The sequence below is a fragment of the Neoarius graeffei genome, chromosome 4 (genome assembly GCF_027579695.1).
Source record: "Neoarius graeffei isolate fNeoGra1 chromosome 4, fNeoGra1.pri, whole genome shotgun sequence".
Lineage (NCBI taxonomy): Eukaryota > Metazoa > Chordata > Actinopteri > Siluriformes > Ariidae > Neoarius > Neoarius graeffei.
In genome coordinates this window covers 114,652,767-114,676,201 of record NC_083572.1, presented here as the reverse complement: position 1 = coordinate 114,676,201, position 23,435 = coordinate 114,652,767, and the positions used below count along the sequence as shown (strand labels likewise).

At 45.0% G+C, this 23,435-nt stretch overlaps 1 protein-coding gene across 5 annotated transcripts in view; it reads left to right on the top strand.

Moving 5' to 3' along the window:
- The window catches only part of scn8ab (sodium channel, voltage gated, type VIII, alpha subunit b), a 140,280-nt gene that overhangs the window by 70,866 nt on the left and 45,979 nt on the right, over positions 1–23,435 (top strand). For all 5 annotated transcript variants that reach the window (XM_060920257.1, XM_060920255.1, XM_060920258.1 and 2 more), the window contains exons 14-19: positions 878–1,051; positions 1,888–2,244; positions 3,091–3,567; positions 13,527–13,644; positions 16,137–16,291; positions 22,779–22,952. In XM_060920257.1, coding sequence (XP_060776240.1) covers positions 878–1,051; positions 1,888–2,244; positions 3,091–3,567; positions 13,527–13,644; positions 16,137–16,291; positions 22,779–22,952 — 1,455 coding nt within the window. The remainder of the gene's footprint in view (positions 1–877; positions 1,052–1,887; positions 2,245–3,090; positions 3,568–13,526; positions 13,645–16,136; positions 16,292–22,778; positions 22,953–23,435) is intronic.

Sequence of the window (23,435 nt, the reverse complement as noted above, 5' to 3'; positions counted from 1 at the left end):
AGTTTCTAAAAAAACATAATAATAATAATAATAATAATAATAATCTCATCTCATTATCTGTAGCCGCTTTATCCTGTTCTACAGGGTCGCAGGCGAGCTGGATCCTATCCCAGCTGACTACGGGCGAAAGGCGGGGTTCACCCTGGACAAGTCGCCAGGTCATCACAGGGCTGACACATAGACACAGACAACCATTCACACTCACATTCACACCTACGCTCAATTTAGAGTCACCAGTTAACCTAACCTGCATGTCTTTGGACTGTGGGGGAAACCGGAGCACCCGGAGGAAACCCACGCGGACACGGGGAGAACATGCAAACTCCGCACAGAAAGGCCCTCGCCGGCCACGGGGCTCGAACCCAGGACCTTCTTGCTGTGAGGTGACAGCGCTAACCACTACACCACCGTGCCGCCAATAATAATAATAATAATAATGAAGTAGGGCGGTACGTGGTTAGCGCTATAGCTTCACAGCAAGAAGGTTCTGGGTTCGAGCCCCGTGGCCGGCGAGGGCCTTTCTGTGCGGAGTTTGCATGTTCTCCCCGTGTCCGCGTGGGTTTCCTCCGGGTGCTCTGGTTTCCCCCACAGTCCAAAGACATGCAGGTTAGGTTAACTGGTGACTCTAAATTGAGCGTAGGTGTGAATGTGAGTGTGAATGGTTGTCTGTGTCTATGTGTCAGCCCTGTGATGACCTGGCGACTTGTCCAGGGTGAACCCCGCCTTTCACCCGTAGTCAGCTGGGATAGGCTCCAGCTCGCCTGCGACTCTGTAGAACAGGATAAAGCGGCTACAGATAATGAGATGAGATGAGATGTTAAAACATCTGTGTGATGAAGAAGGTCCCGTGTCTGTCACTCTGTTTTTCTGCTCCCAGGTTTTCACGGGTATTTTTACGGCCGAGATGTTTGCGAAGCTGATAGCGATGGACCCGTACTACTACTTCCAGGAGGGCTGGAACATATTCGATGGCTTCATCGTGAGCTTGAGTTTGGTGGAGTTGGGGCTCTCTGACGTTGAGGGATTGTCGGTGCTGAGATCCTTCAGATTGGTGAGTATGTTTGTGTGCGTTTGCACTTTTAATAGATCGAGATTCAGGACAAAATTACATAGAAGATTGTTCTTCTGGACCGAGAACAATTTCATGCGATGTCCAAAGAGAGAAGAGATTTAATTAATAGCTGTTTAAACTTTAATGTGAATTTAGGAATTGGTTTTCTTTTCAAAAATGCCGTTCATGATGTGATTAGGGGTCCATGCACAGAATGATTTCGTGAGTAAGGTGTTGTGAAAGTTCTTGGATGGGGAGTAATCCCTGCTGCGAAACAGGTGAGTGTGATAAACCTCATTGGCCTCAAAGAGGCGCTATAGCATAGAACAGTATTTCACAATTTGACTCTGAACTCCTGCTAGCTGAGATACGCATTTCTGAAATTTGAAAGTGTGTTTTTTTTCTACTCCTGCGACAAGTACATATTCTTTTTTTTTAGTTGAACGTGAGTGATAAGACGAAAAAAATTATCAAAAGGATTTTTCTTATTCAGAGGGAATTTCCTTTCATGCAGTACTGTAAACAGGAAGCAGGCTCCTGTACATCTCTGCACTGCTTTTGCGTATTGACAGCAAATTTAGCATGCATTAACGTTGATGATTTTAGCTTCGTAAATGTGGTGCATGATGGTCAGGAAGAGAATATAAAGTTCCTCTGCCACCACTCGTGCTATAAAGTTGACATTTTGCACCTAACTGGTTCTTTAGAATGAACTGATCATGGGAAAAGCATGGCCTCTGTTAGCCAATCAGCTTTCAGCAGTCAGTTTGTCAGAGGCCTATAGAAGGCACTAAATGTCTGCGTCTGAGCTGCGTTCCCCTTCTGTTCTCCTTCAGCTGAGGGTCTTCAAGCTGGCGAAGTCGTGGCCCACTCTGAACATGCTGATCAAGATCATCGGGAACTCGGTGGGTGCTCTGGGAAACTTGACCCTGGTGCTGGCCATTATTGTCTTCATCTTCGCTGTGGTGGGCATGCAGCTGTTTGGGAAGAGCTACAAGGACTGTGTGTGTAAAATCGCCGCGGATTGCGAACTGCCACGTTGGCACATGCACGACTTCTTCCACTCGTTCCTGATTGTGTTCCGCGTGCTGTGTGGAGAATGGATCGAGACCATGTGGGACTGCATGGAGGTGGCAGGACAGACCATGTGCCTCATCGTCTTTATGATGGTCATGGTCATCGGAAACTTAGTGGTGAGTTTGTACCGTCTCTTGCTGTTTCTTTAACAATATGATCACACGGAGAACTCCAGAACGCAAACATTTTAAAGGACATGAAAAGATACAAAGGTTAGGGTTCAGGAGCAGGTTGAAGGGTTTAACTAAGACTTCTTTAATATGACATTGAGCAAAATTTAACCACATCATCCTTGTTATTAGCTCGTCCGGCCGACAGGTTATGAGTTTATGCCATCATGTGTTGTCTGTTGTCTGTCCAGCGTTGTCCACATTTCACGAAAATCGCTTGTTCTCCCTCAATTCTTCACTGATTTTGATTCTTTCTGGCATGCAGGTAGGGGTACCTAGGATGCATATAGCTTCTACCCAGATTTGCTTCATTACAGTTATTAATGAAGTTATGGATTAATTAAGCCTTAATGGGCAGTTCAACAAAAATCGTTTCTTCTCGGTCAATTCCTTGCCGTTTTGGATTCTTTCTGGTAAATAGGTCGGTATTCCTAGGGTGGATATCGCTTCTATATATAGCTTGTATATAGTGTATATAGCTTACAACATTTATTGCCCAAGGTGGCCCACTTTAGATCGTTCCTTCTGGACTAGACGGGGCCAGAGTGAGCCACGTCCTCATTGATGGTCTTGTTTATTTGAATGTCTCATGTAATCAGGTTAAATCTGATACGATTCTCAATTCTGATGTCACCTTGACAGTACAGACATCATGTCATGAAGTCGTGCATGCTTTATAAATGAATATGCATTTACTGCAGCTACAGATATGAGCATGTGTACACGTGTGATGTGTGATATGGAGATGTCGATGGTCCTGCTGAGTGAGTCTCCCCTGTGCCTCGGTCCCAGGTACTGAATCTGTTCCTGGCTCTGCTGCTCAGCTCGTTCAGTGCTGATAACTTGGCTGCCCCTGATGATGACGGGGAGATGAACAACTTGCAGATCTCCGTGATCCGGATTAAAAAGGGCATTGCCTGGCTCAAACTCCATGTGCGGATGCTGGTGGCTCACTTCCTGAAGAAGTCTCCTCTGGAGGATGAGGACAAGCCTTTGGATGACATGTACGACAAGAAACTCAACCTCATCGCCAACCACACAGCCGTGGACATCAAATGTCCTGAGCTCGACTTCGCCAAGAACGGCAACGGCACCACCAGCGGCATCGGCAGCAGCGTGGGGAAATACATGATCGATGAGGACCGCATGTCCTTCATCCACAATCCCAATCTGACCGTGCGCGTCCCCATCGCCGTCGGAGAGTCGGACTTTGAGAACCTCAACACGGAGGACTTCAGCAGCGAATCGGAGCCTGAGAACAACAAAGATGTGAGTAAGAGAGAGTGCAGCAGCTAGCATTGGTGCCTCTTGGCTGCTTTTATATGTCTGAATTTTTAATATGTTCCTTACCCATCATAATTCCCAAAAAGATTCCTGCCGTATTAACCTGGGGCAGTTTGACTGATAAGCCATTACAGCACATGGTCATGCTCATGTAGTGAGAAATCTCAGTGATATGAGTGAAACTTAGGCTTAGTAAATGTCTTGCTTTACCCTGTGTTCTTGTCTTTAGTTTCCTGCTGGTTGCCATGGTTTCACAGGTAGCAACAGGCTAGTGTGATATCCACGCAAATGCACAAGCTAGCGACAGGATGTGTACGACCACAGATCAGGGGTCAACCCACAAAAAATAATTCTGGAAGGAACTTACTCGGGTGTAGAATATCAGGATGAGCCGGACGCAGCGATTTCGATTATCATTTTTGATATCCCGATATAGAACTGTGAAATCACCAACATTGTACTTTTTTAGATAAATCAAACACTTATGAGCAGCGTGCATCTCACTGAGTGACTCGGGAGCTAGGAGTCGTCATGAATATGGAACAAAAACATGGAAAATATTTAACTGTCAGGGAAAAAAGGAACCATAACACCATGTCTTACTCTTTGCTCAACTTTGGCATGTTACTTGCCCCGCCCACTTTGCAGCTAAGAAATCCACATCACTTCCTGCAGCCAGAAATCACAGCTGCTCATGAAAACAAATGACTTCCAGGTACATCGCGAATGCGTTAAAAATTCTGTTTCATCAATGACAACAAAAAACTACAAATGTGATGTGACTTGTGTATTTGTCTCACGGCACGACTTGAATTTTTCATTTATTGGGTCTGTTAATCCACATTGTTTGACTTTTAGGCATCATCAGACGCGCAGCTTGTGAACAGGCAAGGCAGGCAACTGCTTGGGGCCCCCTGGCCCAGGGGCCCCCCCGAGAGTCAGGGCCCGAGGGCTTATTTATTTTGTTTTTTATTGTTTTTATTATTCTGTATTTTCACATTTGGAATTTAAAAAACTTTGGTTTCATACATTTTTTGTTGGTGTCAGATTATTTATAACATATTGGTGATGAACACTGGTCAGAAGGGCCCCCTGGAAATTTTTGCTTGGGGCCACAACAGACTCTAGAATCTCCTCTGGGCATCATGCAGGAGAAGGGTGGAGTTTCATGTCGGAAATAAACGTAGCATCTGTGAATAAAGGTGAAAATGTCTCTAACATGCAAAAAATATATCTTAAGTACAGGGAAGTGTAAAATGATCATAAAAGTAAGTTAACTTCTAAATATCTGGACATTTTCCTCGTTTCTAATTTGATATTATTGTTGTTATTCCATGTTGCATCTTTCAAGAAATAAAGTCTCGAAGGAGCATTAGGGCCGAGATATACTTGCTAACTATATGTTTGTGTACACAAAATGGCTGCCTCACATATCCTGTGTGCATTCGCTGCTATCCGTAAGATGCAATACACACATTAACCAGTAGGGGCAGTGTAGAAGCAGTATAACCTCCTCGAGTGTCGCCATGTTTATTGTTTACATCATGCAGATCTGATCGTTCTGTATGGTCTGAGTTCTTTGAAGTGCCATCGAGTGGTGTAGGACTCGAGCCCGGTCTCGAGACCACTTTTTGAAGGTCTCGGAATCGAGCGCATTTTTACTCGGTCTTGTCGCGGTCTTGGACATAGAGGACTCAGGATTTTATTTCAAACCACAGAGCTGTGGGGATTTCACTAAACTGCCTGTGCATTGTCTGATTTATTTGTTAACATTGTTTCTGTGATTGGATGTAAAACTTCCTGCTTCAAACGCAACCGATAATGTGTCTCGTTGCTAATTTGAAATTTTTGTTACTGTTAACGGCTGTCGCCCCTCCCCCACCCCTCTTCACACACACTGATCTGGTCCTGGTCTTGACTTGATCTCAACCCCTTAAAGTCTTGGTTTTGGTCTTGTCTCAGTCTTGATACACTCTGATTGTTGACTTGACTACAGCACTAGTGCCCTCTAGTGGAATCCTCCAGTAACACATGGAGTACATAGGCAAGTCTGTGAACAATTATGTACATGATGCAGCCGGGTGTCTACGTGAATGCGTGGTTAAAAAGCAACTATATCTCCACCCTTAAACTTATGTTAACTTTAATTAGCTTTTATATTTCATATTATAGTAATTATCTTATGAAATAGAGTTGTGGGTTTTGTTTGTTTGTTTGTTTGTTTGTTTGTTTGTTTGTTTGTTTGTTTGTTTTTTACTGTATGCAATCAAATGTTCTTTATTACACCACTGAGATGACTTTAGTGCACTTGTTCCTACAGTAAAGCCACCTTCTGTGTCAAAGTCAAAAGTCAAAGTCCTTCCTGTGCCAGGACCAGGCAATCTCCCATCCCAGTACTAACTAGCCCCTTAAAGTGCATATCACGGGTAAATTCAGGAGCGAGATCAGTGTAATTCTCCTGTTTTATATTAAACTTTGGTCAAATATCTGTAACATTCTGCATTCTCTGCAATTTGTTTCCCTTGCGCAATACCAGAAAAATTCATTTGAAATCAAGCCGTTTGAGGCGAATTGGTCCGCCTCTGAAAAAACTTGGCGTTTGGATTTCCCGGCAAACATTGATTTTCGTGACGTCGCGTGTGGGACGCCTCCCTCTGAATCCTACGTCAGCGCTGGTTTGTTTATGAGAAAACGACCTGGTGGTTTTCTGCAAATTTCTTCAACGTTATCATGTAATTATTAAAATGGTTAACAGATGTATCGTAGGAGGGTGTAGCAACACCAATCATGATGGGATTAGTACTCATCGTTTCCCAAAAGACCGGACAATGAGAGAGAAATGGGAGCGCTTCGTGCGAGGCACCCGGAAGCCGAGGACCAAAGCAGAGCCGAGAAAAAGACCAAGAAAATCGTCAATTCACAAGTTGACTGTTGCCAGGGTAAGAAACAAGAGAGACTATACTCTAAATTAGGAGTTCCTGTGTTTGTGTGGTACACGGATAATGCTATTTATTGACACACAAAAGTAAACAACACGAAAGCGCTGGGTGATAATACACTTAGATTAGATTAGACAGAACTTTATTGATCCCTTTGGATGCAGCCAAAGTAGAGTCCAAAGTAGCATGGTTAAAGTCCCCAGAAATGATGATAAATGCCTCAGGGTGCTGTGTCTGCAGCCTTGCTGTGACAGAGTGAATCCTCTCACATGCAGCGGCTGCGTCTGCCCTCGGAGGGATGGAAACACAGATGGTGATGCTAGCAACTCCAAGTCCGGGCAACATATGACTATCTTTACGGAGAAATGTCCCGGGTTACACCAGCGGTTGTTCATGTAAATGATGAGTCCCCCACCTTTGCCTTTCCTGCATGCTTTAGTGTCTCTGTCGGCTCTCACAGCAGTGAATCCCCGCAGGTCCACGTTAGCATCCGGTACAAGGTGTGTTAGCCATGTCTCTGTAAAAATAAATAAGCTGCTCTCCCGGTAAATCCACTGGTTGTTCAGTGCGGATAGCTCGTCGACTTTATTCGGCAGCGAGTTCACATTCCCCATGATAACAGAGGGAATGGATGGTTTGTAGCACCGCCAGTTGTCCGTTAGCCTAGCTTTTAGCTTAGCCCCGGCTTTGCAGCCCCTGGGTTTCCTCCTCAGCTCCACCAGGATGGGGTGTCGTATCCCGGCTCGTCCCATTGTTTTCAGGGCCAGCAGCTCCTCTCCTGAATAAGCGAGAAAACTGGCTCCTGGTTGCGTGTTAAAGTTAAAAATATCCATGTGATATGAAGAAAAACACACTGTCTTCGTAAGAAGAGCAGAAAAGTAAAAAGGTGGAAAAAAAAGAGGTTTAAAGAGCTAAAAACTACAGAGCTACCGGAGAGGCAGCCGTCTCACACAGCGCCCAAGGTCACGTTTTCTTTACATTTTACTTCACATGTATCGAGGGATATACGGCGTGTCAGGGCTTGAGATCTTGGGACCCGTCACACACATTAAATGTATATACACCCCTGCTTAGCCGATTCCATGTGTGTAGCTTATGAAATCTTTCGCCTACAGCAGCCAGTACTCTTCTAAATGAAGAAATATATAAATACACAATAGTAATTAGAAAAAATATGATTTGTGTAACAATAGATAGATGAGCATTGATACATGAATCCATGGGTTTAGAAGCTCAGGTGACAATTCCATATTTCAATGCAAAATCGCTCGCTGCTAAACTTGGTCTACACAGGCTGTGCACTGAACCCGTGCAAGCTCGCGCAGCCTGCTGGCGCTTCCGCACGTGACGTCACGAATCTGGCTCCAGACTCCCTTGGGATTTTTCCAGACGCTTTTTGTTATTTTATTTTTTTCTGCTGTAGACAGATGGCCTTGTGCAAAATTACCCTTCTGGATGAGCGTGTAAAGGGACAGACTTTCATATAAAATAAATCGAAATTGGTCCAGGATATGCACTTTAAGGTGCATTGGACGGTGCCAATCTCTGTTTCCATAGCCCTTGACCTCTCACCTATACAGCTAGGGTTACAGTGGGGGGACGGGTCCTCTTGTAACCGCGAGAGTTTGTCTCCCTGCTCGCATCTGTATTGCAGCGTAGATCTCCTGACCAAGAGGTGGACACGCTAACCACTAGGCCAGCTCACGGTCCATGTTCTGTGTGCAGATGGTAGAAAAGATTACCAGCAGTAACCCGGGAGATTAACTGTAAACCGGCAGCACAACATCACCTCACCTCAATTCAACATTTACACACAAATTACAAGTGAAAACAGACGATGAGCAGAACCAGACTGACTGACTGTAAAATGTTGTCGAGAGCAGAAAGTGTACAGCACTTGAGCTGTTGAATTGCCCAGAATGAAGGTCATGAATCACCATCAGAACCTTTACTCCGCGGTCACCTTGGCTGCGATTGTGTCACCGTGTGTGTGAGTTTGAAGCGTGTGTGTTGGTGATGGTTCCTAGCATGTGACTTTTTGATTCCTGTCTCTCAGCTCATACTCGGTGTTCCTGCAGACAGCTTCACTGCTTTGTGACTTTCTTCCTTTCCTTGAGGTCGTTGGACTGAAAAACCACAGCGTCACTGACGAGTTGCTGCACTGACGCGTCTGTCTGCTGAAAACGTGATGAAAGTGTATTTTATTTTATTCTACATGGAGGTGAAAAGGGCTCAGTTGTGCTTATTACATGAGATCAGTAACGAATGTTATATAATTATTTTATATTCAATTGCTTTTAGGAATATTTAATGCAGCACAGTTCCTGTTACACACGTGACCCAGTAGAGCTTTAAATCTGTTATTGTTGGACATTAAACCAGTTAATAATATAATCAGCTGAATTTGGGTCAGTGACTAAATATTGGCACCCATTCAACCAAACTTGCACGTTTACGGGAAGCCATGGCGTAATGGTTAGAGAAGCAGCTTTGGGACCAAAAGGTTGCTGGTTCGATTCCCTAGACCAGCAGGAATGGCTGAAGTGACCTTAAGTAAGGAACCTAACCCCAGGCTGCCCTGGGTGTGTTGTACGTCGCTCTGGATAAGCGTGTCTGCTAAATGCCATTAACGTAACGTCATTTTAAAATTGTAAGTGTGACTTGTCTGATGTTCAGTGTGATGACGCATCGACTGTCTGATTTACATCTGAGTAGCTACAGATAAGAGAACTCAGCTGTTCAATGTTTAGTGTAGTATTTTGTGAAGTCGTCTTTTAACGTTGAAGTAAACAAAGCCAGGTGTAAGAAATCCTAAAGGACTTTTAAGGCTGAGCTGGAAGTCAGAAGAGTTCTGCTCTGTCTTTGTGTTTGTGGAAAGAAGGCGCGGTGGTGATATTAGTGAATTATGGACCAGAGTAATTTGTAAAAACGGACCTTTCTACACACATCAGTGCAGAAGAAACAGCTGGATGGGAAAGCCTTCCCTGTGCCCACGTGATCTCTGAGGCTCCAGTTCTGCAGTATGTGTGACTAGATTAAAGATGGTGAATTAAAACAGGACAAAGGTGCGGAGTCAGGAAGAGTAGATTATGGCGGAATCACGCCGCAGATTCACGCTGCGTAGGCGCTACAGCCGTAGTGTTGAGCTCGGCTACTGCTGTGATTTATTGCCTCCCTGCTTCTGCTGAGTGCTTCTTCACTCAGAGCTTCTTTGCTCAGCTAGAGAACAGTCGCAGTCCAGGGCATGATGTAATGTTTTGCTTTATTGCTTTCGTTTCTTTCGGATGCGCGCGTGTGAGTATCCACTCACTGACCACTTTATTAGCTCCACCTATGGAACAGGTCACTTATTACAATTCCATGTACTGAATGTGACCATATTACAGAATGTTTTACTTTGGATCTTTTATTCAGACGCCATCTTCATCCAGCTCTGGTCATGTGAGCAATTCCATAAACCTGCTCACACAGAAATACAACAGAGCTTGATGTTCTGTCAGAGACAGCAGGGTCCCTGAATCGTTCATATTCCTTCTTCCTCTCCTGGTGTTTGTCGAGGTGGCATCAGGCTGAGAAGGTCAGTCCAGATCATCCCTCTATCTCTGGTCACAGATTGGGCTCTGAGTCTGATCCGGGGTCTCCATCCAAGTTGGACGTGCCTGATGCAGCTCTACTACTGGGAGCCAAAACATTCCTGTAAGGTGCCCAGACAATCTTGGCTACATGGACACTCCTCTTGGTCCAGAGGATCTCCTGCATTATCACCTTATCATAGAGAACAAACCCAGCAACACTTAGAGAAGCCTCGTTTCAGCTGACTATACTTACAGCCTTGTTTGTCTGTGAAGGTTCTCCATCAGCCAGGTCATTGTAATCCATAGGTGCTAAAGAAGGCAACTGGACTTGCCTGAAATCCTTGAAGATGTTTCACCTCTGGCTTTGATAATGACCCTCTAGGCTGCTAACACCATTCACACCTGGCCTCCAGTGACCCTAACAACCTACAGGATGACTGAGAAGGTCAACGACCCATGTGACCTCAATGACTCTCCTTAGGCTTGCTTTTGGTCCACTAGAGGATAAATACCTGGAACTCCCCACTAGTCAGACAGAACTGAAGAAGCCTTTCGGATGCGAGGTGAAACATCTTAAAGGATTTCAAGCAAGTCGAGTTGCCTTCTTTAGCACCTATGGATTACAGCCTTGTTCTTACTCTACAGCATGGGACCATGACTGAGGATAAGTCTGTAGACTGACCAGCTTCATCCACAATCTCCTTCACCACCACAGGCTGGGACAGCATCTGCAACACTGCTGCTTTGGCTCTAGTCTCATGCTTCAAGAATAAAATCCCAAAATACGGAGATTGAATCGCATGAAAAGTGACCCAGACACCCTGCAGTACCTTCCACAACATATCGTACACAATCATCGCTCTTCTCCAAACCCAGATGATACATGGAGACTGGATTATCATACTCCATACCCCTTACAAAGGCTTCATCCATCCCTGCAGCCTTGCCACTGTGAAGATCTTTAACCAGCATAGAGCCACAGAGATGCTCTCCAAGACAACAGAGATCTCTGGCACTGCCTCCTAAATGGGTGTTAGGAGTTCCTTAGAGTTCTTCTTTCATCACTCAGCATTATCCCCAGCAAAGCTCATGCATGGTCTCATCACTCTGTGTGCCAAACAGTTTTCCAGAACATCTTTGTGGCCACAGAATGTCTTTTTCCATGGTTTCTCCATGAGTGTTCCTCGGAAGACTACTGCTGCTACTTCAAAATGGCAGCGTCCCTCACCACGGGTGTCTATCAGAGCGTCTGACCACCTGAGTCACCACCATGACTGGCACCAGCAGCCTCCCTGCCCAGGTTCTTGCAGCTGCTTCTACAGCTGATGGACTTCAGCATGGCTCATTTAAACTCGTTGTCTCTGATCTAACGCAAGCGATCCATACAGAGGTGCGAGTTAAATACGCCTCTCACTGGAGCTTCTGCCAGACGTGACAGAGGAACCCTCCGGGTTTATGAGGGAAATACAGTGTGGTAATTACGACATGACGACTCTGTGATTCCACTCTGAACTGTTCATCTTTTTGGACTCAGAAATGGATTGTTTCCATGGAAACGCACACAATGCCTTCATGTCTTTCTGAGTCAGAGCTTTCCAACTGGTGCTTACAAAATCAGTGAAGATGTGAACACATTTGGAATTTTTTTTTCCTTAAACATACACCTACTGGCCACTTTATTAGGAACACCCATCCATCCATCCATCCATCCATCCATCCATCCATCCATCCATCCACCTGCTGCATTCGCTTCAAACATCAAAGTGGGGAAAAACTGCGAGTGAGCGACAGTTCTGTGGGTGGAAACAAACGCCTTGTTGATGAGAGAGGGTCAGAGGGGAATGGACAGATTGGTTCGAGTTTTTTTTTCCCCCCAGGAAGGATATAGTAACTCATATAATCACTCTTTACAACCGTGGTGATCAGAAAAGCATCTCAGCATGCAACAGCAGAACAGAAGAACACACTGGGTTCCACTCCTGCAGCCGAGAACAGGGGGCTTAGAACCAACAACACGTTCCTATTAAAGTGGCCGGGGAGTGTGTAGTCAGTGAAATGCTGCTGTGGTATAAAGCACAATAAAACACTTCAAGGTGTGCGGTGATCTGAAATTAATCACCTCGGGGTTTGGCAGTGTTAGTACAGTTTGGGTTACATGACACCTTTATAGCTGCACATGTTACCGCCGTCTGTCTCTGCTCTCAGACATGAACCGAGTTTCTTCACAGAGACTGTGAGTGTGAGAGAAAGAGAGGTGTGTGTGTGTGTGTGTGTGTGTGTCACCTTGACCCAGTTTATAGGGACAGATCCAGTACAGCTGGACTACACGTGTCGAGAGCTGAACACAGATCCAGTAATGTTGTGACAGGTAATGTCAGGCAGCCAATCAGGACGCAGCTGGGAGGATCCGAGTCTGTGATTGGCCAGGCTGAGTCAGTGAGGACTGCAGTGGTGGTGTGTGAGTGCTCTTTGATTCTATTACTGCTCCTGTGTGTGTGTGTGTGTGTGTGTGTGTGTGTGTGTGTGTGTGTGTGTGTGTGTGAGTGCTGACAATAGGGATTTTGTAAAAGTGCCGAGTCATGCAGGCCCTGCAGATGGAGACGTGTCTGTGAGAGGTTTAGTATCGGACTGTCTGAGTGCAGGGATCAGACGGTGGCTCTGACGTTCACACTGTGCTGCTGTTCCGGACGTCCAAGTCGCCTGTACGAACACGCTGTGACTGTCTCACCACGTCAAGGACACATCGTTTACTGATATCATTATATCGTTTTTATTTTAAACTATAAGAATCTTTTCTGATATTGAGCACTGCAGAAGCCTTTAAACGTTTTCTTAAATCTGAAAAATAATAAGCATTCGATTATAAATAAGGAGTAAATCTTGGGGTCATGGTGTTATAGAGTAATAATTAGTGTTTATTTATTACAGAATAACGTTTTATCCGTTACATTTATAGTTACACTGAACATCTTACTCAGTGAGCGAGTTATTCTCAGGTTCTGTTCTTCTGCTGATGTTATAGCACCGATAAACACTCGCTCCCTCGTCAGCCTCGCTTTATTCTCTTTCTAAGTTAATAAGAGAAAAAGGAAACGCAGCTTGTTCCATCATGTTCCTGAGACACCGCGAAGAAGAAGAAGTTCCAGCTTCACCTCTGACTGTTCCACAGCACTGACACTGGAGACTCCTTCCAGAAACATCTCTCACACACACACGTTTCTCCTTCCAGAATATCAGTCTGTTTATTATCAGTGTTGTGTCCGTTGGACACGCCCCTGTGAACAAGCCATTACTATAGAAACCATAACATATCAGAGCGAGTGCGTTAATTATAAATAAACCTACACTACAGTCAGAGCTGCTGTTAGAGAGAATTAATCAACACCTCCTGACCAATCAGAGTGCATGTTTCTGTGTCTCTGTGCCTCAGCCGTACGATACGAGCTCGTCGGAGGGCAGCACTATCGACATCAAGCCAGAGGAGGAGGATGGGGGGGCGGTGGAGGTAGTGGAGGAGTACCTGGACCCGGAACCCTGCTGGACGGATGGTGAGAGACTCGTCCCTCTGATCACTTCCTGTTTGGAGATGAATCAGTGTTCGTGTTTAACCAATGCACGAACTCATCCCTGTACCGTCACACTGATCAGGGCTTCAGGGAGACGCCGAGAGTCTGATCAAACCCCTGAGAATTAAAAACGACAGACTTGAGCTGATAAATGAGAGATGGTTTCAGTCGAACTGGGCGATACGGTGATATGATACACTACACATCATCGTCTGTTCTCTCACAGTGCACTTTTCTGGGATGTTGCGAATATTATGATCTTTTTATGGATGATTTTTTGTAACAAGCATCACATTCTGAGTCTTGATATGCAAAAGGTTTATTTTTTAGACAGATGTGATATTAAGCTTCTTTTCAGTGTTGATTTATTTTTGTAGATAATAAATAACTATCATTAAATAGATTTTTAAAGGATTTGTTTTTAAATGAAACACAACTGCATTGCTGGCAGTTTGTTAGGAAACTGATATATTTATTTATTCCCTCTACATTCACTGGATATGAGCAGTTGTGCACTCTGACGTACAGGTCAACCTTTGGTCAATCAAACCTGTATAACCAACCTCCAAAATCCGTATTTCCCTTATAAAATCCATATAAGATGCAAATTAAAATAATTTACCTAAAATTTGAATGATAATCAACAATGATATATCCCAGTTACTTTTTATTCAATATTAATAACAATAAACCTTCAGAATGAATACAAAGCTCCAATGTTTGACAAAAACAAAGTGTTATCAGCGTAGTTACGAAGGAAATACTTCGTTGTTTGGAGACAGGTTTCACCGAGCGGCTATTATGCGCAAGACTTCATATTAGCCACAAAGTCAGGAAAATCTGTTCATAAAATTATGCTATAATGACCAAATACAATGAAAAGTATTTTTCCAGTCTTACCTGTGAAAGGTAATCCCATGTGATCTCGTTTGGACGGTAAACCTGTTGGTACAGTTAAACGCAGCACATGAATGAGGCATCTTTATTCTCGGCTACTGTCTAGACGCTATACCAGAGACGGCTGAAAAATCTCCACTTTGCCACATCCAATATGGCGGCGAGGATGACGTATGATTCTACGCAGAAGGCGGCGTCTATGTTTATATGTCTGTGACTTCCCGGTTGGTGGGATTCTCGCAATGCGGTGTGCGCATGATCAAAAGTGGAACGAAGTCTCGCTACCACAAGATAACGCGCGATTTCGTAAGACTCTTTACTGGCTGTCTGTGGTGTACAGTACGTTTGTAAATGTCATGCGCTCTTTTATCATCGTGGGAATTGATTATAGCTCTAAATAAATATTGAAGTTTTTTTAAAGAATCCGTATAACTTTATTTATACGCCCGTATACTACGTTTATTGAATCAAATCCGTATAAAATACGGACATTCCGTATAGGTTGACATGTATGCTCTGATTGGCTGCTCTACTACTAGGCTATCAGCTCATATACCGTGAGTAGAGAAAAACAAAATGGCGGATCGTGTTGCTGAACCAACCGAGGACAAAATAAAAACTCTACTTGAAAACAAAACCCCAAAACACACAAAAAGCAGCAAAATACGGGATAAAAGTATTTGATGGTAAGAACGTATGTTTTTTTTTTTTAATTTTTCACGAATTATTATTATCGCATTTTTCACAAATTGCTCCCGTCATTTCGCCGGTTTGTTTACATTCTAAGCGGAAATGATTTTGTCGGACGTTTTGTATAAAGTTTTTATTTATCACATTTGCAAAAAATAGAAATAAAAATGCTCTGTTTCTCAAAATCCAGTGAATGTGGAGAGAATAAAACAGTTATTCCACTCAATCTCATCGTACATCTCAGTGCTACACACCTCGTCCGCTATCAGCTCATGTACGACTCGATTTCGGGGAATAACTGTTAAATATTTACAGTATCTCGTGATACATCAGTTATTCAGTATCATATCAAAATGTTTTAAACTATAATGATGCGCTACTTCACTCAACACTAGATTTAATTAAATCGCTGATTTTATAAGACGTGAGTGGAGTTTATTGCTTTTTTGAAAAGAATTTTATACTTTTACTCACTGTGTTTATCAGTGTTAGTTAAATATAATAAGCGTTTGGGTTTTTTTTTTTTTAACTCATCTTTCCGTTAATGTCGTATTTGTTGTTTGCGTCTGAGCGCTGTTTTAAACTGTAGTGTCAGAAGTGAGAATACAACACGCGACTGGCTGATACACACCAGATCATAAACGAGGAAGACTAACACTTGATTTGATGATGAAATTTTACCAAAGTCACAAAACCGACCAAATTGTTTATCAGATATCTATATTTTTATGATTTCACCCTTTAAATCACACCTGCAGTAGACGTGTGCTGGAAATAATAAACAGCTCATGTTTTATCAAAATTATATTTAAATGTTTTTAAAAAATTAAATGGCTTTTGCTTTTTTATGTCAGTGGAAATATTCTACATTACTGTCTGTGTTTCAGCCTGTGTGGCGCGGTATAAGTGCTGTGACGTGTCCATCACTGAGGGTTGGGGGAAACACTGGTGGTATCTGAGGAAAACCTGCTACCTCATCGTAGAACACAACTGGTTTGAGACGCTCATCATCTTCATGATCCTGCTCAGCTCAGGGGCTCTGGTAAGAACACACACACACGTTGTAATCAACACTCTTGTGATCGTAGAGACGCCCGTTAAAGCCTCAGTGAGCTTCTCGGTGGAGGAACAGAGGTGAGTGAGACGTCAGCGTGTCCGCCATATCGGAACAATTCCGCCGTAGCCAGTGACACACCGACGTTCTGTCCACTCCTCCGCTGTTCTCGCTGTGTTCCTGTAAAAGGATGATGACGATGTCGTCAGACTGCTGGGTCGACGTGTGTCAGTCAGAAACTCGCTGTAGATTGTGTTTGAGTTTGTAAAAACACACTGTGGTGTGAGCTGGTGAATCGAGGCAGCTGTGTTCCTCTGTCCAGCTGTTGGAGATCAGCAGTGTGTCCCCTGCTGCGGTTTTGGAACTGGGCTTTCAGGGACCGTCGCCAATCACTGAGTAAAACCCCACATGCAGTGGATTTTGCAGCAGTTCCTTCTACACTCGACACTTAGGGACCGTCTACAAACGTCAAACTGTGTGCGCGCTTGTGTGTTTTAAGTGAGCCTGCAGTGCCACCTGGTGGTCACTTTGTAGAACTGCTGCCAAACCTTTTAATACATTTAAATATGGGCACTAGGGTGCATCAGTTGCCCCCTAAAAATGAAAAGTTCCTCCGATCATGATGCATTTTTGTTTTTATGTTCCTTTTGGTAAGAAAACACACTGGGTGAAATATTTTGACAAAATTCAAAAGTTTAATGGTGGCACCAGGAGCTCAAAGTTATGGAAAAAGCTGCTATTTTATGACAAAATTTCGATCACTTTTCATGAAACATTATGGCACCTTATAGAGTATACCAAATATCTTAGATACGCATTTTTAGTCCATATTCTAAATATATTATCAAGCACAGTTTGAGTTTTAGCTGTTCATTGAATCATTGTTCAACTACTTTTAAACAATACAAATGTATTATGAATCACATTAATGCTTCTCAATCCCTTGCAAAGGTTCTTAACATGATCTCTGGCTCACAAGAAATCGAGTCCAACATTGTGATTCAAACCTTACGCGAAAACATAAAATAGGCATTTTTTGGCAAAAAATGAAGCTCATGGTGCCACCATTAGACTTTTGAATATGGTCAAAAAATTTTACAGGATGTCTTTATTGGTGAAAAGGAACACCCAAACACAAATGCATTGGATTTTATGAAAGTGAGGGCAACTGATTCACCCTAATGGGCACATCCTGAGAAGAGATGCAGAGCATGTGGGAAGGAGAATGTTGAGGATGGAGCTGCCAGGGAAACGAAAATGAGGAAGGCCAAAGAGGAGATACATGGATGTGGTGAGAGAAGACATGAAAGTGGCAGGTGTGGTAGAGAAGGATGCGGAAGACAGGAAGCAATGGAGACGAAAGATCCGCTGTGGCGACCCCTAATCGGGAGCAGCCAGAAGAAGAAGAAGACGTGCTTGAAAATGAAAACTGTATACCTGACATTTTATCAATTTGATTTTAAAATAATGAAAAAAATTAACAGAAATTTAGCCAGTTATTGTGTTGGTCTCGGAGAAGACTGTTATAGCATAAACAACTATAGTTATGAATATATTATTTAACTCTGTGTATACCTGATACACTTTATCTTACATTTAGGAAATAATTCTTCTTTTTCACCTTATTATTATTAACTTATGTATTATTAGTAATAAAACCGAAGAAGCAGAAAAATGTAGAAAATAAAAATGCAAAACAAAGTCTAAATAATAATAATAATTATAATAATAATAATAGGAACTGGATAAAACAGGGAAGTGTACCTTCAGAAAAAAATGTTCAAATTTTCTCCAACCCCAAATTAGAAATAGTTGGGATGGTGTAGAAAATACAACTTAAAAACAGAAATCAGTGATGTGTAAATGTCCTTTGACTTGTATTTCATTGCAGACAGAATGAACCCGAGATATTTCATGTTTTGTTGGTCAACTTCATTTCATTTGTTAATATCCACCCATTCCTGCGTTTCAGTCCTGCAGCACATTCCAATAAAAGTTGGGACGGGGAAAACAGGGCCAGTAATGAGGTACAACAATTAAATAATGATGTGATGTCAACAGGTGACTGTAATCATGATTTACTACAAAATCAGTCTCCAGGAAAGTGTGGACAGTATCCAGTATCCAGGAGAGTGTTTGAGGAGTAAAGACGGGCCGAGGATCTCCAGTTTAGCAACAAATGCGTGAGAAAATTATTGAAATGTTTAAAAACAATGTTCCTCAAAGAAAGATAGGAAGGGATTTGGATCTTTCACCCTCTACGGTGCAGAATATCATTAAACCATTCAAGGAATCTGGAGGAATTTCAATGCGTAAAGGACAAAGGGCTCAAGCCTAATCTGAACCCCCGTGATCTCCGATCCCTCAGACGGCATCAAGAACCCTCATTCATCTACAGCTGATAGAACCACATGGGCTCGGGATCACTCTGGAAAACCTTTATCAAGTTACAGTACAGAGTTACAGCCACAAACACCAGTTACAACTTTACTGTACAAAAAGGAAGCCTTATGTTAACGGTGTCCAGAAGCGCCGTCGACTTCTCTGGGCTCGGAGGCGTCTGGGATGGACCATCACACAGTGGGAACGGGTATTGTGGTCAGACGAATCAGTGTTCCAGGTCTTTTTTGGAAGAAATGGACACCGTGTGCTCTGAAGAGGAAAAGGACCATCCAGACTGTTACAGGAACGAGTCCAAAAGCCAGGGTGCGTCATGGTATGGTGTTGGGTCAGTGCCCTTGGCGAAGGTAACTTACACTTCTGTGATGGAGCATTAATGCGGAAAAGTCCACTGAGATTTTGGAGCAACATCTGCTGCCTTCAGGACGACGTCTTTTCCAGGGAGATTAACAAGACAACACAAAACCACATTCTGCTCACATTACAAAGGCGTGGCTGTGGAAGAAGAGGGCGTGTCCCCTCTGTCCCCAATAGAGAATGTGTGGAGAATTTAGAAATGATAAATATGACAGTGACGACCCCGAACTGTTCCACACCTTCAGACCTGTTTACAGGAAGAACGGGACAAAAATAACACCTGATACACTTCATCACTTGGAGTCTTCAGTCCATAAACAGCTTTTAAGTGTCGGGAGAAGGAACGGGAACGTTATAAACATTATAAACATTATAAAGTGGGAAATGATTTACTGTAACAACATTTTTGAAATGTGATGCAGGAATCAAAACTAAAATGTTTATTTAGAAAAAAAATCATGAGGTAAAACAGTGTGCTGTTGTGTTGTTTGGAGTGTAATACAGGTAAATGTTATTTACAAACCATTTTCTGTTTTAATTTAAATGTCAAAATACCATCTGATTGGGGTTTTATTTATACCTGATTACGGACGGCGTTGGTGATGGCTGTGTTTACGGACAGTGAAGGTGATGGCTGTGTTTACGGACCGCGTCGGTGATGACTGTGTTTACGGACCGCGTCGGTGATGGCTGTGTTTACGGACCGCGTCGGTGATGGCTGTGTTTACGGACCGCGTCGGTGATGACTGTGTTTACGGACCGCGTGGGTGATGGCTGTGTTTACGGACCGCGTCGGTGATGGCTGTGTTTACGGACCGCGTCGGTGATGGCTGTGTTTACGGACCGCGTCGGTGATGGCTGTGTTTACGGACGGCGTCAGTGATGGCTGTGTTTACGGACAGCGAAGGTGATGGCTGTGTTTACGGACCGCGTCGGTGATGGCTGTGTTTACGGATCGCGTCGGTGATGGCTGTGTTTCTGGACAGCGAAGGTGATGGCTGTGTTTACGGACAGCGAAGGTGATGGCTGTGTTTACGGACCGTGTCGGTGATGGCTGTGTTTACGGATCGCGTCGGTGATGGCTTTGTTTCTGGACCACGTCGGTGATGGCTGTGTTTACGGACAGCGAAGGTGATGGCTGTGTTTACGGACCGCGTCGGTGATGGCTGTGTTTACGGATCGCGTCGGTGATGGCTGTGTTTACGGACTGCGTCGGTGATGGCTGTGTTTCTGGACCGCGTCGGTGATGGCTGTGTTTCTGGACCGCGTCGGTGATGGCTGTGTTTACAGACGGCGAAGGTGATGGCTGTGTTTATGGACCGTGTCGTTGATGGCTGTGTTTATGGGCCGTGTCGGTGATGACTGTGTTTACGGACGGTGTCAGTGATGGCTGTGTTTACGGACAGCGAAGGTGATGGCTGTGTTTACGGACCGTGTCGGTGATGGCTGTGTTTACGGACCGCGTCGCTGATGGCTGTGTTTCTGGACCGCGTCGCTGATGGCTGTGTTTCTGGACCGCGTCGGTGATGGCTGTGTTTCTGGACCGCGTCGGTGATGGCTGTGTTTACAGATGGCGAAGGTGATGGCTGTGTTTATGGACCGTGTCGTTGATGGCTGTGTTTACGGGCCGTGTTGGTGATGGCTGTGTTTACAGACGGCGTCAGTGATGGCTGTGTTTACAGACCGCGTCGGTGATGGCTGTGTTTACGAACAGTGAAGGTGATGGCTGTGTTCATGGACCGCGTCGGTGATGGCTGTGTTTCTGGACCACGTCGGTGATGGCTGTGTTTACGGACGGCGAAGGTGATGGCTGTGTTTACGGACGGCGTTGGTGATGGCTGTGTTTACGGACGGCGTCGGTGATGGCTGTGTTTACAGACGGCGTCGGTGATGGCTGTGTTTATGAACAGCGGAAGTGATGGCTGTGTTTACGGACCGCGTCGGTGATGGCTGTGTTTACGGACCATGTCGGTGATGGCTGTGTTTACGGACGGCGAAGGTGATAGCTGTGTTTACGGACCGCGTCGGTGATGGCTGTGTTTACAGACGGCGTCGGTGATGGCTGTGTTTACAGACGGCGTCGGTGATGGCTGTGTTTACAGACGGCGTCGGTGATGGCTGTGTTTACAGACGGCGTCGGTGATGGCTGTGTTTACAGACGGCGTCGGTGATGGCTGTGTTTACAGACGGCGTCGGTGATGGCTGTGTTTACAGACGGCGTCGGTGATGGCTGTGTTTACAGACGGCGTCGGTGATGGCTGTGTTTATGAACAGCGAAAGTGATGGCTGTGTTTACGGACCGCGTCGGTGATGGCTGTGTTTACGGACGGCGAAGGTGATAGCTGTGTTTACGGACCGCGTCGGTGATGGCTGTGTTTACAGACGGCGTCGGTGATGGCTGTGTTTACAGACGGCGTCGGTGATGGCTGTGTTTACGAACAGCGAAGGTGATAGCTGTGTTTACAGACGGCGTCGGTGATGGCTGTGTTTCCAGACCGCGTCGGTGATGGCTGTGTTTACGAACAGTGAATGTGATGGCTGTGTTTACAGACGGCGTCGGTGATGGCTGTGTTTACGAACAGCGTAGGTGATGGCTGTGTTTACGGACCGCGTCGGTGATGGCTGTGTTTACGGACGGCGAAGGTGATGGCTGTGTTTACGGACGGTGTCGGTGATGGCTGTGTTTACGGACAGCGTCGGTGATGGCTGTGCTTACGGACAGCGTCGGTGATGGCTGTGCTTACGGACGGCGTCGGTGATGGCTGTGTTTACGGACGGCGTCGGTGATGGCTGTGTTTACGGACCGCGTCGGTGATGGCTGTGTTTACGGACCGCGTCGGTGATGGCTGTGTTTACGGATTGCGTCGTTGATGGCTGTGTTTACGCACGGCAAAGGTGATGGCTGTGTTAATGGACCGTGTCGGTGATGGCTGTGTTTACGGATTGCGTCGGTGATGGCTGTGTTTACGGATTGCGTCATTGATGGCTGTGTTTACGCACGGCAAAGGTGATGGCTGTGTTTACGGACCGCGTCGGTGATGACTGTGTTTACGGATTGCGTCGGTGATGGCTGTGTTTACGGATTGCGTCATTGATGGCTGTGTTTACGCACGGCAAAGGTGATGGCTGTGTTTACGGACCGCGTCGGTGATGACTGTGTTTACGGATTGCGTCGGTGATGGCTGTGTTTACGGACCGCGTCGGTGATGGCTGTGTTTACGGACCGCGTCGCTGATGGCTGTGTTTACGGACCGCGTCGCTGATGGCTGTGTTTCTGGACCGCGTCGCTGATGGCTGTGTTTCTGGACCGCGTCGGTGATGGCTGTGTTTCTGGACCGCGTCGGTGATGGCTGTGTTTACAGATGGCGAAGGTGATGGCTGTGTTTATGGACCGTGTCGTTGATGGCTGTGTTTACGGGCCGTGTCGGTGATGGCTGTGTTTACGGACGGCGTCGGTGATGGCTGTGTTTACGGACGGCGTCGGTGATGGCTGTGTTTACGGTCGGCGTCGGTGATGGCTGTGTTTATGAACAGCGAAAGTGATGGCTGTGTTTACGGACCGCGTCGGTGATGGCTATGTTTACGGACCGTGTCGGTGATGGCTGTGTTTACGGACTGTGTCGGTGATGGCTGTAGTAAATGCTGCAGTGTGGTGTGTAAAGCTGTGCGGCTGTGATGTTCCCCTCAGTGGTGGTGTTTGTGTGTGTTTCTCTGCCAGGCGTTTGAAGATGTGTATATAGAGCAGAGGAAAACCATTCAGATCATTCTGGAATACGCAGATCGAGTGTTTACCTACATCTTCATCCTGGAAATGCTGCTCAAATGGGTCGCTTACGGATTCGTCAAATATTTCACTAACGCGTGGTGCTGGCTGGACTTCTTCATCGTAGACGTGAGTATCACTCTCTGTTACTGTCTACCTCTCTGTCTGTCTGTCTCTCTCTGCCTCTCTCACAATTTTTCTGTCAGTCTCTGTGTACCTGTCTGCCTCTAATTGCCTTTATTTTGGTCTTTCACTATCTGTCTGTCTCTCTGTATTTCTGTCTGTGTCTCCCTGTCTCTAACTGTCTGTCTCATTCTTTGTCTCTATTTCTTGCTCTTTTTATCAGTCTTTCTATATAGGTGTCTCTCACTCACTCTATCTCGCTCTCTCACTGTCTGTCCTTCTCTCTCTCACTCTGTCTGTCTGTCTCTCTCTCTTCTCTCTCTCTCACTCTTTCTGTCTGTCTCTCTCACTCTGTCTGTCTCTCTTACTCTCTCACTGTGTCTGTCTCTCTCTCTCACTCTGTCTATCTCTCTCACTCACTCTCTGTCTCTCTCTCTGTCTGCCTGTCTCTCTCTCACTCTGTCTCTCTCTGTCTGTCTCTCTCTCTCT